Source organism: Oreochromis niloticus, linkage group LG18, assembly GCF_001858045.2.
Source record: "Oreochromis niloticus isolate F11D_XX linkage group LG18, O_niloticus_UMD_NMBU, whole genome shotgun sequence".
Taxonomy (NCBI): domain Eukaryota; kingdom Metazoa; phylum Chordata; class Actinopteri; order Cichliformes; family Cichlidae; genus Oreochromis; species Oreochromis niloticus.
The window spans coordinates 1583636-1598219 of NC_031982.2; the positions used below are offsets into that span (position 1 = coordinate 1583636).

At 43.9% G+C, this 14584-nt stretch overlaps 1 protein-coding gene across 3 annotated transcripts in view; it reads left to right on the forward strand.

Annotated features, from left to right (window-relative positions):
- Positions 1-14584, forward strand: part of LOC100706964 (junctophilin-1) — a 36638-nt gene that overhangs the window by 13629 nt on the left and 8425 nt on the right. For all 3 annotated transcript variants that reach the window (XR_267431.4, XM_003456720.5, XM_005461523.4), the window contains exons 3-5: positions 442-560; positions 2882-3160; positions 3597-4033. Coding sequence is in view for 2 of the 3 variants with exons in the window: in XM_003456720.5 (XP_003456768.1) it covers positions 442-560; positions 2882-3160; positions 3597-4033 (835 nt within the window). In the remaining variant the exon portion in view is untranslated. The remainder of the gene's footprint in view (positions 1-441; positions 561-2881; positions 3161-3596; positions 4034-14584) is intronic.

Below are 14584 nucleotides of genomic sequence, written 5' to 3' on the forward strand. Positions count from 1 at the left end.
TATCTTACCTGCTATGATGCCTGGCAGAAGCTTCCATGTGGTGCTGAGGCAGCTTATTGGACTTTAGTTGGATGGGACCAGTCCCTTCTGAGGATCCTTGGTAATCAAGACTGTCCAGCCTTCAGTTAGCTGTTCCAGTTGCATCCATTAGCAGTTGGTTCATTTGTTCTGCCAGGTGCTCACTCAATGCAGTTAGGTTCTTTAGCCAGTAGGTGTGAATGATGTGCAGGCCTGGTGCTGGCCAACCCATGCTTGAGACTCTTTCTTGGATGTGATGTCACATAGGGATAAAAAAAATCCTAAAAGCTGTGCGCGTTACATTTCTTCACCGCGTTACAATTCTTCACAGCTGCCTTGCATATCAAGGCTACTAAATAAACCAGACAGAGAACACTACGCTGTGAGTATGTTAGTTACTAATGAGTATATGGATTCTTGCAGGACGTCCCATGCCCGGGTCAAAGCAGAGTGTGCAGACCAGGCTTCACAATCAGCCTGCCAGGATTCCGATATTGCCCGAGCTGTGGCCAGAGAGCTCTCCCCATCTTTCCATCAGCCAGGTACTGTAACACCTGCACATGTTGTAGAGCTGCTGCTTGTAAACATGCGATGTTGAATCTCTGTCATTAGGTGTTGATGGGATACTTGCACATAAACCACTACATTGGACACTGATGTGTCACTCCATAACCTGCCACCCACTGCTCGTTTAATGTTACTATAGACGTATGATGTATTTCATTGTAATTATCGTTATTTAACCCTTTCACGTATGAATTATGACAACCTCAATCAGGATTTTTTTCTTAAGTATTTTTATTCATCTTTTCATGACAAGTTAAGTGAACATCTTTGATAGTCTGTGATTAGAAGGCAGAATCAGTGGATGCTGTACACTTAAACTCATGTTCGAATGTTGCAGCCTTCCCTTACAGCAGGGGTATCCAACTCCAGGCCTCCAGGGCCGGTGTCCTGCAGATGTGTCCTTGATCCAACAGCTGACTGAAATGGCTGAATTACCTCCTCAACATGTCTTGAAGTTCTCCAGAGGCCTGCTAATGAACTATTATTTGATTCAGGTGTGTTGACTCAGGGTGAGATCTAAAACCTGCAGGACACCGGCCCTTGACACCCCTGCCCTATACAAAGCAAGCCAATTTCATCAAAATTGGGTTGAGATCTTTGAGTGGCTGTGAACTTTCCTTATGGTAACCTCCCTAATGTGTGTATTGAATATAGTTTCTAGCTGTGTTTGGACCTTTCTCCCTGTTTTCTTCAGTCAGGTCCAAGACCCCCCTGTGGCTTCCTGCCGAGCAGCAACTCAAAGGGAGAAAATCCCATGGAGACCTGGGGCACCTCCCGCATTGCAAACTTTTAATAATCCATCTTAGGAATCATGGATTAATTAGCTGCTCCACCAACCTGGCTGTCTGAAGGTGGTAGATTCTGGTCCAAATAGATTAAATCCCTAGTAATTTTGTACATTTGTACATTTCTTTTAGTGTGAAAGACATGAACGATGTGCCCTAGTCAGTCAGTCAGTATCGCTTTCAAGAGATACTCACCCACTCTGACTCCAACCCCAGGTCGAATCAGAGTTTGGTGGACCAGGTTCTGCATGCAGCCCAAGTCCACCATATGGCCTTGTTCATACTCCCTTGGTAACTTACCGGTACACTGTGCGTCCCTCTCAGATGAAGAGAGGGTGTTGGAGGGCCTGCAACATGGAACACCTGTCTGACCTCTATCCATAGGCATTCCCAGCAGATGTGTCCTTGTCACCTGCACCTTCAACGCTCCTGGCCAAAGCTCATGTGGCTCCTGGTGCAGTGCCTGGGAAGGCAGAACAGGGAGAAAGGTGTTAGTGGGCTGTGAATGCAGCAGAGAAGGGAAACCAGCATCTCGGAGCTGAGACGGGCCTCATCCCACTCGCTAGTCAGTCTCCTCCAGCCACGCCGCTTGTGGTTCTCTGCCAGCATGACTGCCGCCTCCAAGCTCGCTGGTCAAGGGCAGTGGACCCATCGCACTGTGTCCCCAGGGAACCCCTCCACGAGTTGTTCAAGGTCCACCTGCTCAAGCAGCCACACTTCCCCCTCTGATGCCCCGGGCTGCAGACACCGCATCATGGAACCGCTGGGCCCAGGTGAAGGGCCAAACCTCTGCCGACATCCCGCTTCCCCAGAATTACCAGCGGTCCAGAATGGCCCGGTAGATGTCGGGAAAGCACCGCAACGCCAGCAGCAAGCTCAGGGCCACCATCTAAGCCTGCCTCAATAGCAGCAGCAAACACTCATCCATAGGCCACTGACACCCCTCTGCTGTGGCCTGGAACGTCTTCAGTTTCCCCTTATGCACCACCACGTACTGTTTGTGCATGGCCGTGAGCTCTGCCACCATTTGACCCAGCAGCTGGGCCAGCTGTACAGGCTATGGATCTGACATGCTTCCTGGGTTTTTGGCACAACTGTGATAAACAGACCCAGTACACACAGCGTTTTCAGGTAAGTGACTTTTTATTTACAGAGTTCTTTGAGTTTCGTTGTGGCAGCTTTCCAGCTGACATGACTCAGCTTGGCAACGACAACCCTCCTCCGGGTCCCTGCATCACTAAAAAGGAGGAGCCTGATTAGCAGACTGGCCCCAGCTGCACTGCCAGCCCCTCTGGCACTGTGCTCAGAGCCCACTGTGCCACCCCTCTTCTGCAGCGGAGCCAGAGACCACACCTCCACCACAGTGGTGTTAATACACGGTGTCCAAATTGTAACTGTTCCGTTTTTTTGTGTTTTTTAGAGGTTTTTTTAAGGCAGCCGTGTCCGATCTGACACTTCTTTCAAACTAAGTGTAGAGAACAAAAAGCCTTTGTGTCTGTGTGTGTTTCTAGGACCTGACTACACACTGCAGAAGTACAGTGACTCGCAAGATGTAACGGAGATGCCCAGAGAGGAGACAAAAGAGAAATCTCTATCAGGGAGCCCACATTTCTACAGGAAAGGCACAACACCAACCCAGTCTCCATCTGCCAGCCCAGGTCCCAGCCCTAGTCCTTCACCTACTGCTGCTGAAAAGACTTTTTACAGCAGTAAAACTCTTGCCTCTGATGTAGCAGCAAACACTGGTGGAAAAGAAAACAAAGCTCCAACAGCAGATGCTTTGACAGCAGGTAAGCAACTTTATTGAATGTTTGTCTATCAGATATTAGTTGTAGTAGTAATACAGCTAATTTCTACATATTTACTGCAACAAGAGGTTTCCCAACAGTCTGGAGGGAGTTCTCCTGAATGCTGTTATTTTTTCTTTGACTCTGTAGTTCATCTCATCCTGAACCATCTCAACTGTATTTGGTGGGTTTAGGTTGGATTAGGTTATAGAGACTCATGGTTTGCCAGTTAGGAAGCTGGAAGGGTCTTTTTGCTTATTGTCTTGCTGAAAAATTAACAGCATCCCACAGATACTGTGAAGCTGAACTGAGATGTGAAGCTTGACTGAAAACTTGAAATTCTACCTCCAGAGCTCAAGTTACCTGAACCAGTATATTGTATATGCATTAGTCATTTGGTTAACTGTTGTCTTCCTATCCTGTCTTTTTTATTGTACAGGCATAACAAAAGCAGGGTCAAAACTTTCTCTGAGACAGCAAGTAAGGCAACAAGAGGCTTCTCCAGCAGTCAAACAGTCTGTTACCACAACAGCCAGCAGTTACTCAAGCAATGGACAGATTCACTCCCAGTACCATGGTTACCATGCTAAAGCAAATCTCAAGATTCAACCCCGTGAAGAACCAATTGGTGTGGTGGATGATCTTCACCCATCTGACCTTGTACACTTGCTGCCGTCACCTGTCAAACAAATTCAACCACCAGCAACAAAACCCCTGCCAGCCCCTGTCCCTTCACAAGTTCCAGCAAAAGATGGCACCAAAGCACAAGAGCCTCCCAAGGAATCACAAAAAAAGGAATCAAGCAAATCAAAGAGCCTTGCAGAAACCAAGAAAGCCAGTATGGAAATAGATCCTGAAATTGTAGAGGACAAATCGGTGAGTTGAGTTACCACACATATTTTTATAATATAGTATTCTGACAGCCAGGGAGAGTTGAACGCACAGTGCTGACAGTGTTATTTCCAATATTCTGGGAGGAGGTGAGTGTTCAGATTGTACTGACATGACTTATGCTTTCTAGAATTTCCCATAAACATTACAATACCTATAATCTCAATATGGATATATGTCAAGAATTAGGGCTGTTGCCATATCATGGTGCCCATGATAATACCACAATACATTTTTACCTCATATAAACGTGACATATTTTGATGTTAATGATATAACAGTGTTATACATTTACATTCCCTAGCACACACACACGAACAGACATGTTTAGCAGTGAGGGCCACATGTCAGCCTTCAGTGGGATCTGATTATTTAAGACCTTCTGTGCGATGAGATGGATTTTAAATTAGAGTCTGGATTTAACAGGAAGCCAATGAAGGGAAGCCAATAGAGGAGAAATCTGCTCTCTCTTTCTAGTCCCTGTCAGGACTCTTGCTGCAGCATTTTGGATTAACTGAAGGCTTTTTTTTAGGACATCCTGATAATAATGAATTACAGTAGCCCAGCCTGGAAGTAATAAATGCATGAACTAGTTTTTCAGCATCACTCTGAGACAGGATATTTCTAATTTTAGAGATGTTGCACAAACTGAAGAAAGCAGTCTTACATATTTGTTTAATATGTGCGTTGAAGGACATGTCCTGGTCAAAAATGACTCCAAGGTTCCTCACAGCGTTACTGGAGGCCAAGGTAATGCCATCCAGAGTAAGAATCTGCTTAGATAATAATACATTTTATTAGAAAGCGCCTTTCAAAACACTCAAGGTCGCTGTACACAGTAGAGTAAAAAGCAACATAAAAGCAAAGAGTTTACACAATCATAAAACATAAACAAATTTAAAATAGTCGAATGGAGAGGTTATGTGGGATAAGCTATTTTGAACAAGTGGGTTTTGAGTTGGGACTTAAAGAGAGAGAAGGTAGAGATATTTCTTAAATCAGGAGGTAGGAAATTCCAGAGTCGAGGAGCAGAGCAGCTGAAAGCCCTGCTCCCCATGGTGACAAGACGGGGGGAGGGGACGGAGAGTGAAAGGGAAGAAGAAGATCTGAGACAACGAGATGGGGCGGTGATGTTAACCAGATCAGAGAGATATGGAGGAGAGAGATGATGAATAGCTTTAAATGCATACAAGAGTATTTTGAAATTGATACGATACTTGACCGGGAGCCAATGAAGCTGCTGCAGAACAGGAGTGATGTGGTGGATAGAAGGGGTCCTGGTGATGATACGGGCAGCAGAATTCTGGACGCGTTGAAGCTTGTGGATGGATTTTTGAGTAAGACCAAAAAGAAGTGAATTACAATAATCAATCCGGGAAGTAACAAGGCTGTGAACAAGAATGGCAGTGGCATGTGGGGTGAGAAAAGGACGGAGACGATTAATGTTGTGCAATTGAAAATATGCAGACCGAGTGACATTATTAATGTGTGAATTGAAAGACAGAGTACTGTCGAGGATGACACCCAAACTTTTCACAGAGGAAGAAACGGAGACCGGCGAGTTATTGATAGTAATAGAGAAACTGTTGGTTCTGGATAATGTTGATTTAGTGCCTACTAAGAGGAGCTCGGATTTATTACTATTGAGTTTAAGAAAATTAGAAGAGAACCATGAATTTAGTTCAGCTAAGCAGAGGGTGAGGGAGGATGGGGGAAGAGCAGAATCAGGTTTAGTGGACAGATAAAGCTGGGTGTCATCGGCATAACAGTGAAAATGGATATTGTATTTACGGAAAATATGTCCAAGCGGTAGAAGGTAGATAATGAAAAGAAGGGGCCCCAGGACAGATCCCTGGGGCACACCAGTGGTCAGAGGAAAGGGCTGAGAAGTAAAGGATTTGAGTTGAATGAACTGAGTGCGATCAGACAGGTATGATTTAAACCAGGCTAGTGGAGTATGGGAGAGACCGATGGAGGCTAGCCTACTGAGAAGAATGGAGTGAGAAATAGTGTCAAAGGCAGCGCTCAGATCGAGGAGGATAAGAATGGAAAGTAAACCGGAGTGAGCTGCCATAAGAAGATCATTGGTTATTTTTATAAGTGCTGTTTCAGTGCTATGGGAGGGGCGAAAACCAGACTGGAACTGTTCATACAGATTATTATTAGTTAAATGTGAGTGGAGTTGTGTGGCAACTATTTTCTCAAGAATTTTAGAAAGGAATGGTAGATTGGAAATAGGCCGAAAATTTTCAAAATTATTGGGATCTAGACCAGTTTTTTTTTTTTTTTTTTTTTTTTATATTGGGGTGATGGTGGCAATTTTGAGGGAAGCAGGAACAGTTCCAGTGGTAAGTGAAGAGCAGATGATAGAAGATATGAGGGGAAGCAAAGAAGGTAGACATGCCTTAACCAAAACTGTAGGAATGGGGTCTAGCTGACAAGTAGAAGGTTTTGACTTACAGATGAAATCTGAAATATCAGTAACCGAGGGGAGCTGGAAAGCAGAAAAACAGTGTGATGGGAGAGGAATTACACAGGAAGAGCTAAATGGAACATCGGAAACCAGGTCTTGGTGTATTTTGTGAATTTTCTCGATGAAAAATAACATTAAAGAATCACAGAAGGAAGACGAGTAAAGGTGAGCAGGTAAAAAATCTGGTGACCTGAAAGAAGAGTTGAACAGTGAAAACAATATCTTGGTTGAGTCATCTTTTGAACAGATAATAGTGGAGTAGTAAGCAGATTTTGTTTGATTAATACACTCCTTATAATACATAATATGATTATTAAACATTTCCTTGTGGATATTCAGACCAGTTTTCTTATAAAGGCGTTCAAGTCGTCGTCCTTTTGCTTTCAGGAGCCTGAGTTCAGCTGTGAACCAGGGTGCTGACTGAGAGAATGATACAGATTTGGTTTTGAGTGGGGCAACAGAGTTTAGAATACTACTGAGACTAGAGTTATAATAGGAAACTAAGTCCTCTTGGGTGAGCAGGTTATGAAAATGCAAATGACTAGAGAAAGCAAAAGAAAGAGTATCAGGATTGATTTTCTTAATATTCCGAAAAGAAATGGTACGAAGGTTCTTGGTTATAGAAAAGGTCATTTTGACATTGAAAGAAAGAAGCAAGTGGTCAGAAATTAGTAGTTCATCAGCTTTGCAGTTAAAAGGAGTAAGTCCAGAGCAACAAACTAGGTCCAAAGTATGGCCCTTAGTATGAGTAGGAAAGTTTGTGTTGTTTAAAGCCAAAACTATCGAGGCAGGATGAGAAGTCTTTGGTGAGAGGATGATCACTGTTATCCATATGACTATTAAAGTCTCCCAGGAGTATTATATTAGGGGAAACAGTAGCTATGTGAGTCAGCAGATCAACAAAGTCACTTGTGAAGACAGAATTAGACTTTGGAGGGCGGTAAATAACAGTTATGACAGTTGGAACAGATCCTGACAGTTGACAAACAATGGATTCAAAGGAACTGTAGACAGGTACAGACAACGGCGTGACTTTCGAGTTCTCGCGATAGATTACCGCGAGACCTCCACCACGGCCGGACTTACGAGGTTGGCAGGTGTAAACAAACCCCGGGGGGGTGGAGTCGTTGAGCGGCAAAAAGTCATTGGGCTGTTGCCACGTCTCGGTCAAACAGAAAAAGTCAAACTTACGATCTGTGAGTAGATCCCGAATTAGATGACCCTTGCTCGTAAGCGAGCGGATGTTAAGGAGGCCGAAGTTGACAACGGTGTTGTCTGACTGGTCAGAGGTGTTAGCCGACCTGGGCAGGCTGGCTAAAACACTGTGGTCAGCAGCCCTGTCGGAGTTCCGTGGAGGACGACGAGAAGTGGACCAGAGGGTCTGTATTGGCTTAGAGTCGTCATGGTGAAAATTCCGACGAGAGCCCCGGTGGATGTACTTTCAGCGAGGGAGGAAGGCGATGTCTGTGTGGAGATGAAGCACAGCCGGCGGTGGAGAAGCCAGGTGAAAGCGGAGACGGAGAAGCTCATCAGCTAAGTATTGGTGAAATCCAGCACTAGGTCGGTAGACCAATGACATAAAAATCCAGACCCACACGAGCAAAACGCAGAACCTGCCAGACCACATCACGCACAGTCAGGTAGGCCAAACAGTCAGGTGTACGGATCCGAGGGAGACAACGGCCAAAACAAACAGGCAGATGAACTAGACCCAAAAAACTCAGGCACTTGCAAAATTTGCTGGATCGCCAGTAGTATCAGCAGAAGACAAGGTTTAAAATTTGTTAAGATTTATCAAAGATGTATCAAAGAATATATAAATAAGACATAAAAAGATAAAAAGATACCGGTGAGTAGCGGCAGCAAGTCGCGCCAGCGTTCATTCAACCGGAAGCACTACCATACTTCTAGTGCTTCCATACCATATTTCTAAGATTTTCAGGGCCGAGTACAATAACCTCAGTTTTATCTGAATTAAGAAGCAGAAAGTTAACGGCCATCCAGGTCTTTATGTCTTTAAGACATTCCTGCAGTTTAACTAATTGGTGTGTGTTATCTGGCTTCATGGACAGATAGAGCTGCGTGTCATCTGCATAGCAGTGAAAATGTATGCTATGTCTTCTAATGATGCTGCCTAAGGGAAGCATGTATAATGTAAACAGAATTGGTCCTAGCACCAAACCCTGTGGAACACCATAATTGACCTTAGTGTGTGAAGAGGACTCTCCATTTACATGCACAAATTGGAGTCTATTAGATAGATATGATCCAAACCACTGCAGTACAGTACCTGTAATACCTACAGTGTGCTCTAATCGCGCTAATAGGATATTATGGTCAACAGTATCGAACGCTGCACTGAGGTCTAGCAGGACAAGCACAGAGACAAGTGCACTGTCAGAGGCCATAAGAAGATCATTTCCAAGGTGCATATGTGATATTTCAAGTGACATTGAAGAGCAACTAATTGATGTGCTGAAGGACAAACTTTTTGCCTTACAAGTGGACGAGGCTACAGACGCCAGTAAAGACTGTTTTGCAAGACCTACTTGCAAAACAGCACATCCTCACACAGTCTCTGTGTGAGGATGTGCTGTTTTGCAAGTAGGTCCCGAGTACAGCGACACGAGTCTCAGAGAGGAAATTCAGATGTTTTTACAGGAGAAAGGCATGCATGAAGTTGCAAGCAAGTTTAATGATGAAGATGTTTTTTAATTGTATTTGTAACAAAGTCTATTTCCATGGAAGAAAGTGAAAAACATTTTCTGTCATTTAATTGTTTATTGCTTTATTACTTTGAGTAGTATGAACGGCTATAAGGCAGGTTTTTATCCATAGGAAATGCTGTAAAACTCCAAAGTCACTGCTTGTGCTTGTTTGCGGTGAGCAGCAGATCAAACAAGTTAACAATTATAAATGGTTTCAAACACACATTCAGGCTTGTGAGACTCATTTAGACACTCAGACACTGAGCCGTGGTTCTCTGGTACATGCAGACATTTCTGCATACACTTTGTATATTTTATGTAATATTCAATAATGAACTGTAAATTAAGACTTTTCAAGGAAGAATTTTTTTTATTCAGTGTTTTTATAAAAGCCTTATTTTTCTAATGAATTTACTCCTACTGGGGAGAACACACATGAGGTTCAAGGCCTGGACAACTCTGAAACCTGGAAAATGGTTGCAAATAACAATGGATATTACTTTAGCCAGCTCCTAATTTTATAGATTCAGCACTCAGCTTTGCAGTCTCTAATATCATTTTTATATCATAATATCATTTCTGCTTGTTTCTTCTCTTTTTCCCAACGCAATTGCATTTAATTCCTGCTCCCCCATCTCTTTCTATAGCTAGCCTGTATCAATACACTAGCTGTCTTAAAAACGTCTGCCCCCCTCCCTTCTTTCACATAACAGTATGATTACAGTCAGTCTTGTGATTGGCTGCATGGTGTGCCCATCAAAATAAAGTCCTTCCTATATGGATTCTCAGCAGGGCTGAAGATTCAGCTGCCACATACCGACGGGCCATTAATAATGACATATGAAATTATATCACGGACTGGATGTGGCCTTTAGACAGTTTAGGAGCAGTGCTCTCTCACACAGGGTTTAGTGGGGGTGGGCTGCTGCTGACTTCAACTGTGGATATAGACAGCAGAAAGAATACTGTGAGCACCTGCTTCTGTAGAGGATGCAGAGTGTGTGGATGAGGGGCATGGTCTGCCTGTCTCCGGGGGCAAGGTCAACAAAGTACTACTTGGTAGCAGCAGCGCCTCTGGGGTGGATGAGTTGCTCTGACTTCCTTAAGGCTGTTGATGTTCTAGGTATGTCTTGAAGATCTGACAAGTTGCTTCTGGATTGGTAGACTGGGGTGGTGGTTCCCATCTTTAAGAACAGTTTCTGGAAGGTTGGGTCCAGTTATAGAGGGATCACACTACTCGGCTTCACTGGGAAGATAGACTGTACCAGGGTACTGGAAAGGAAACTATCCGTTAATCAAATCTCAGATTCAGGACTGTTGCAAGAGCTACAGTTGTACACTGCCAGCAGAAAGTGTTGGACTTATTCACAGTAGGTGTTGGACTCAGTCAGGACTGCCCTTTGTCACCAATTCTGCTCATTATTTTTATGAACAGAAATTTTAGGCATACCCTCGTGCCTGAAGGCTTCCAGTTTGGTGGCTTCAGAATCTCACCTCTGCTTTTTGCAGATGATGTGGTTCTGTTGGCTTCAGTGGGTGGTGGCCTGTTTGACAAGTATTTGTCTTGCAAAAATTAAATAAAAATTTGCAGTTCATATTTATTAACAAAGATGATAAATGGTAAAATAAAGGTTGTATGCAAACAAGTATACAAGCTCTACAAGAGCAAAAGGTGATGAAGAAATTACATTTATAGATGATACTGTAAAGTGTGTGGCTGTACAAAATGCTAAGCAACAAAAAGATTATAAGAAGATTGATAACAAATGTTACCAAAGACCTTCTACAGAAGAAAAAAGTAGAAACTGTGAACTGGACAACTACTATTTTCTATTTTCTCTATTTTCTGAGGCGGCTGAGGTCTTTCATCATCTGTCGGACAATACTCAGGATTTTTTACATGTCTGTTGTGGTCAGTGCTATTCTCTATGCTGTTGCATGCTGGGGCAGCAGGTTGAGGGTCACAGATGCCACCAGGCTCCATAAACTGATTACAAGGCCAGTAATGTTGTGGGGATGGAGCTGGACTCCGTTAGGGTGGTGTCTGAGAGGCAAATGTTGTCCAAGATAAAGACAATGTTGGACAATACCTCCCACCCACTCCATGACGTGCTGGCTAGCCACAGGAGCACGCTCAATGAGAGGCTGAGATTACCCACAATGCACCACTGAACAACACAGGAAATCATTCCTGCCTGTGGCCACCTCCCTGTACAACTCCTCCATCTAATGCACTGTATTAAACCATATCCCACTTTTAAAGAAAGTAGAAGGCGACCTGGCTAGATGGAAATGTCTACCCATATCACTCATGGGAAGGGTTGCCGCTATAAAAATGATGGTCTTACCAAAAATAAATTATTTATTCTCAATGATCCCAACTAAACCGCCACAAGATTGGTTCAGATTCATATATGTCCAAATTCCTTTGGAAAGATAAGCCCCCACGTATAAGCTTAAAAACACTACAAAAGACCAAGGATAAAGGAGGATTAGAACTACCTAACTTTCAGCACTACTTCTTAGCCAACAGGCTTCAGTTTATCTCAGGATGGCAAAAACATACCCTCTTAGATGAACCTTGGCTAGATGTAGAACAAGCACTTTGCAATAATCTAGAGATTTCAGACCTACCATTTATCAGCTCAAACATCCAACGACATGAATGCTTCAAAAGCGTCAGCATCAGCTCTTCTCTGACAGCATGGTGGGAGTTTCTAAAATTGACGGAGTCTTCATTAATCCCATGCAAACGTACACCTATTTGGAACAACCCTGACATATTACAAAACAATAATATGATAAACTTTTCAGATTGGAGTGATAAAGGAATCAAATATTTAGAACATGTACTAGAAGTAACAGAATTTATTTCATTTGACAGACTAGTTACACAATATGGGATCAACAAGAAAAGATTTTTAGAATATCAACAAATTAAATCCATAGTAAAAAAGAAATTTAAACCGGGTCAAGTTGAATTACAAACACCACCAAGTGTGGTTCAATTTCTTACTCTTAAAACCCCCAAATTACTATCCAAAATATACAGAATGCTTTCTTAAACAGATGAATCAATATCACTTCCTATTTCCAAAAGTTGAATCTGTTCATCTGGACGTAGCGTTTTGTGGGAGAAACGTTTCGTCACTCATCCAAGTGACTTCTTCAGTCTCAGCTGACTGCAGGTTTCCCCAAACCTTATAAACAGTACATTTGCATAATGACTGAAACCAGCCCACTGAAGGAACAATGGGCTGTGAGGTCAGTTCCTTAATCATAATTATGCAAATTCCCATGACCATTGATCAACAATCACTGACCAAAACCCACTGATCAAAGAACACTGATCAATGGCCATTAGTCCCATTCACAGAGAGTTGGGGAATGGCTCCAATCACAGCATTGTAAGATGGTGACAGATGTACCCTTAGGCCCCCCTCCTCGATTCAGAGATGGTCTTTCCCTTTTCACGTAAATGGCCTCCTTGACTCCGCGCTCAAACCAGCGTTCTTCCCTGTCCAGGATGTGTACATCCTCATCATTGAAAGAGTGTCCACTGGCCTGTAGGTGTAAATAGACTGGAGAGTCCTGGCCTGACGAGGTCGCTCTTCTGTGCTGTGCCATCCTTTTCACCAGAGGTTGTTTGGTTTCCCCGATGTATAAATCCTGGCAGTCCTCCTGGCACTTAACAGCGTACACTATGTTACTCTGTGTCGGGGGCCCGATCCTTGGGGTGGACCAATTTTTGGCGCAGCGTATTTTGGGGTTTAAAAGCCACAGAGACCCGGTGTTTAGAAAAAATGCGTCTCAACTGTTCCGATACTCCTGACACATATGGGATCACTACAGGTTTTCGCTTGGGCAGCAGTTGTCCTTCTCTCCTGGATCGGCTGGAGCTTTCTTTAGGTGCCTTTCCAGCTTTGACAAAAGTCCAGCTGGGATAACCACATTTACTCAGGGCCTTCTTGATGTGCTGTTCTTCTGCCTCCCTGGCCGCTGTGTCAGTGGGGATGGTGTTCGCTCTGTGTTGTAGCGTCCTGATGACACCCAGTTTGTGGATGATGAGAGTCAAACCTTAGATACTGATCCATATGTGTAGGTTTACGGTACACGTCAGCTTTTAGATGTCCCCCATTACTGATGGAAATCTCACAGTCTAAGAAGGCTAACCTGCCACTTTTCATATCCTCCCTGGTGAATTTGATGTGTCGGTCCACCGAGTTAATGTGATCCATGAAATGTAGTACGTCCTGAGATTTGAGTTTCACCCAGGTGTCATCCACATATCTGAACCAATGGCTTGGTGGTGTTCCAGGGTAGGATAACAAAGCCCTCTTTTCCACTTCTTCCATGTACAAATTGGCCACGATGGGTGAAACTGGGGAGCCCATGGCACACCCATGTTTCTGCCTGTAGAACTGACCCTTGTATGTGAAGTAGGTGGAATGAAGACACAGTTCCAAAAGCAAACACACTTGGTCGATGCTGAGAGTGGTCCTGTTGCTGAGGTTGGTGTCATCCTGTAATCTCTTACGGACTACCTCCAACGCTTCCGTGACTGGGATGCAAGTGAAGAGAGATGTAACGTCGTATGAGACCATGGTTTCATCTGCCTCCATAATGACATCTCTCACCTTCTCAACAAAATCCAGGGTGTTCTGGATGTGGTGTTCAGAGCTGCCCACCAGCGGGTTGAGGATCGAAGCCAGAAATTTGGAGATGTTATAGGTGACCGAGTTGATCATGCAGACAATTGGTCTTAAAGGTGCACCCTGCTTATGTATTTTCAGTAAACCATACAGACTTGGCGTAGACTCCCCTGGGTACAGTCTGTGGTATGAGGTCCGGTCGATAGCCTTGTCTTGTTCCAACTGCTTCAGACAGTCTATCACCCTCTTCCTGTAACCACTTCCTGGGTCTCGTTTCAGGGGCTCATAAGTATTTTCATCACTGAGTAGTGACAAAATCTTCTCATGATAGTCTTTCTGGTTAAGCAATACTGTGCACCTACCCTTGTCTGCCGGAAGGATGATAATGTTGTTGTCATCACTAAGTGATGCGAGGGCCTTCCTCTCCTCCATGGTGATGTTGGATGCTGGGGGCTTTGCATTGCTGAGACAGGCTGAAACTTTCGTCCGTAGTTGCTCTGCTTCCACTTCTGCAATATTGTTGTTACGAATTGCTGTTTCTGTGGCTGTGATCAGCTCCACTAGCGGGATTTGTCTCGGTGTGACGGCAAAATTCAACCCTTTAGCAAGGATGTTTTTCACTGTTTGGGTGAGCTGTCTGTCAGACAAATTCTTCACCCACTTGTCCACATCCTCCATGTCGCATCCTTGTCTCTTCTGGCCA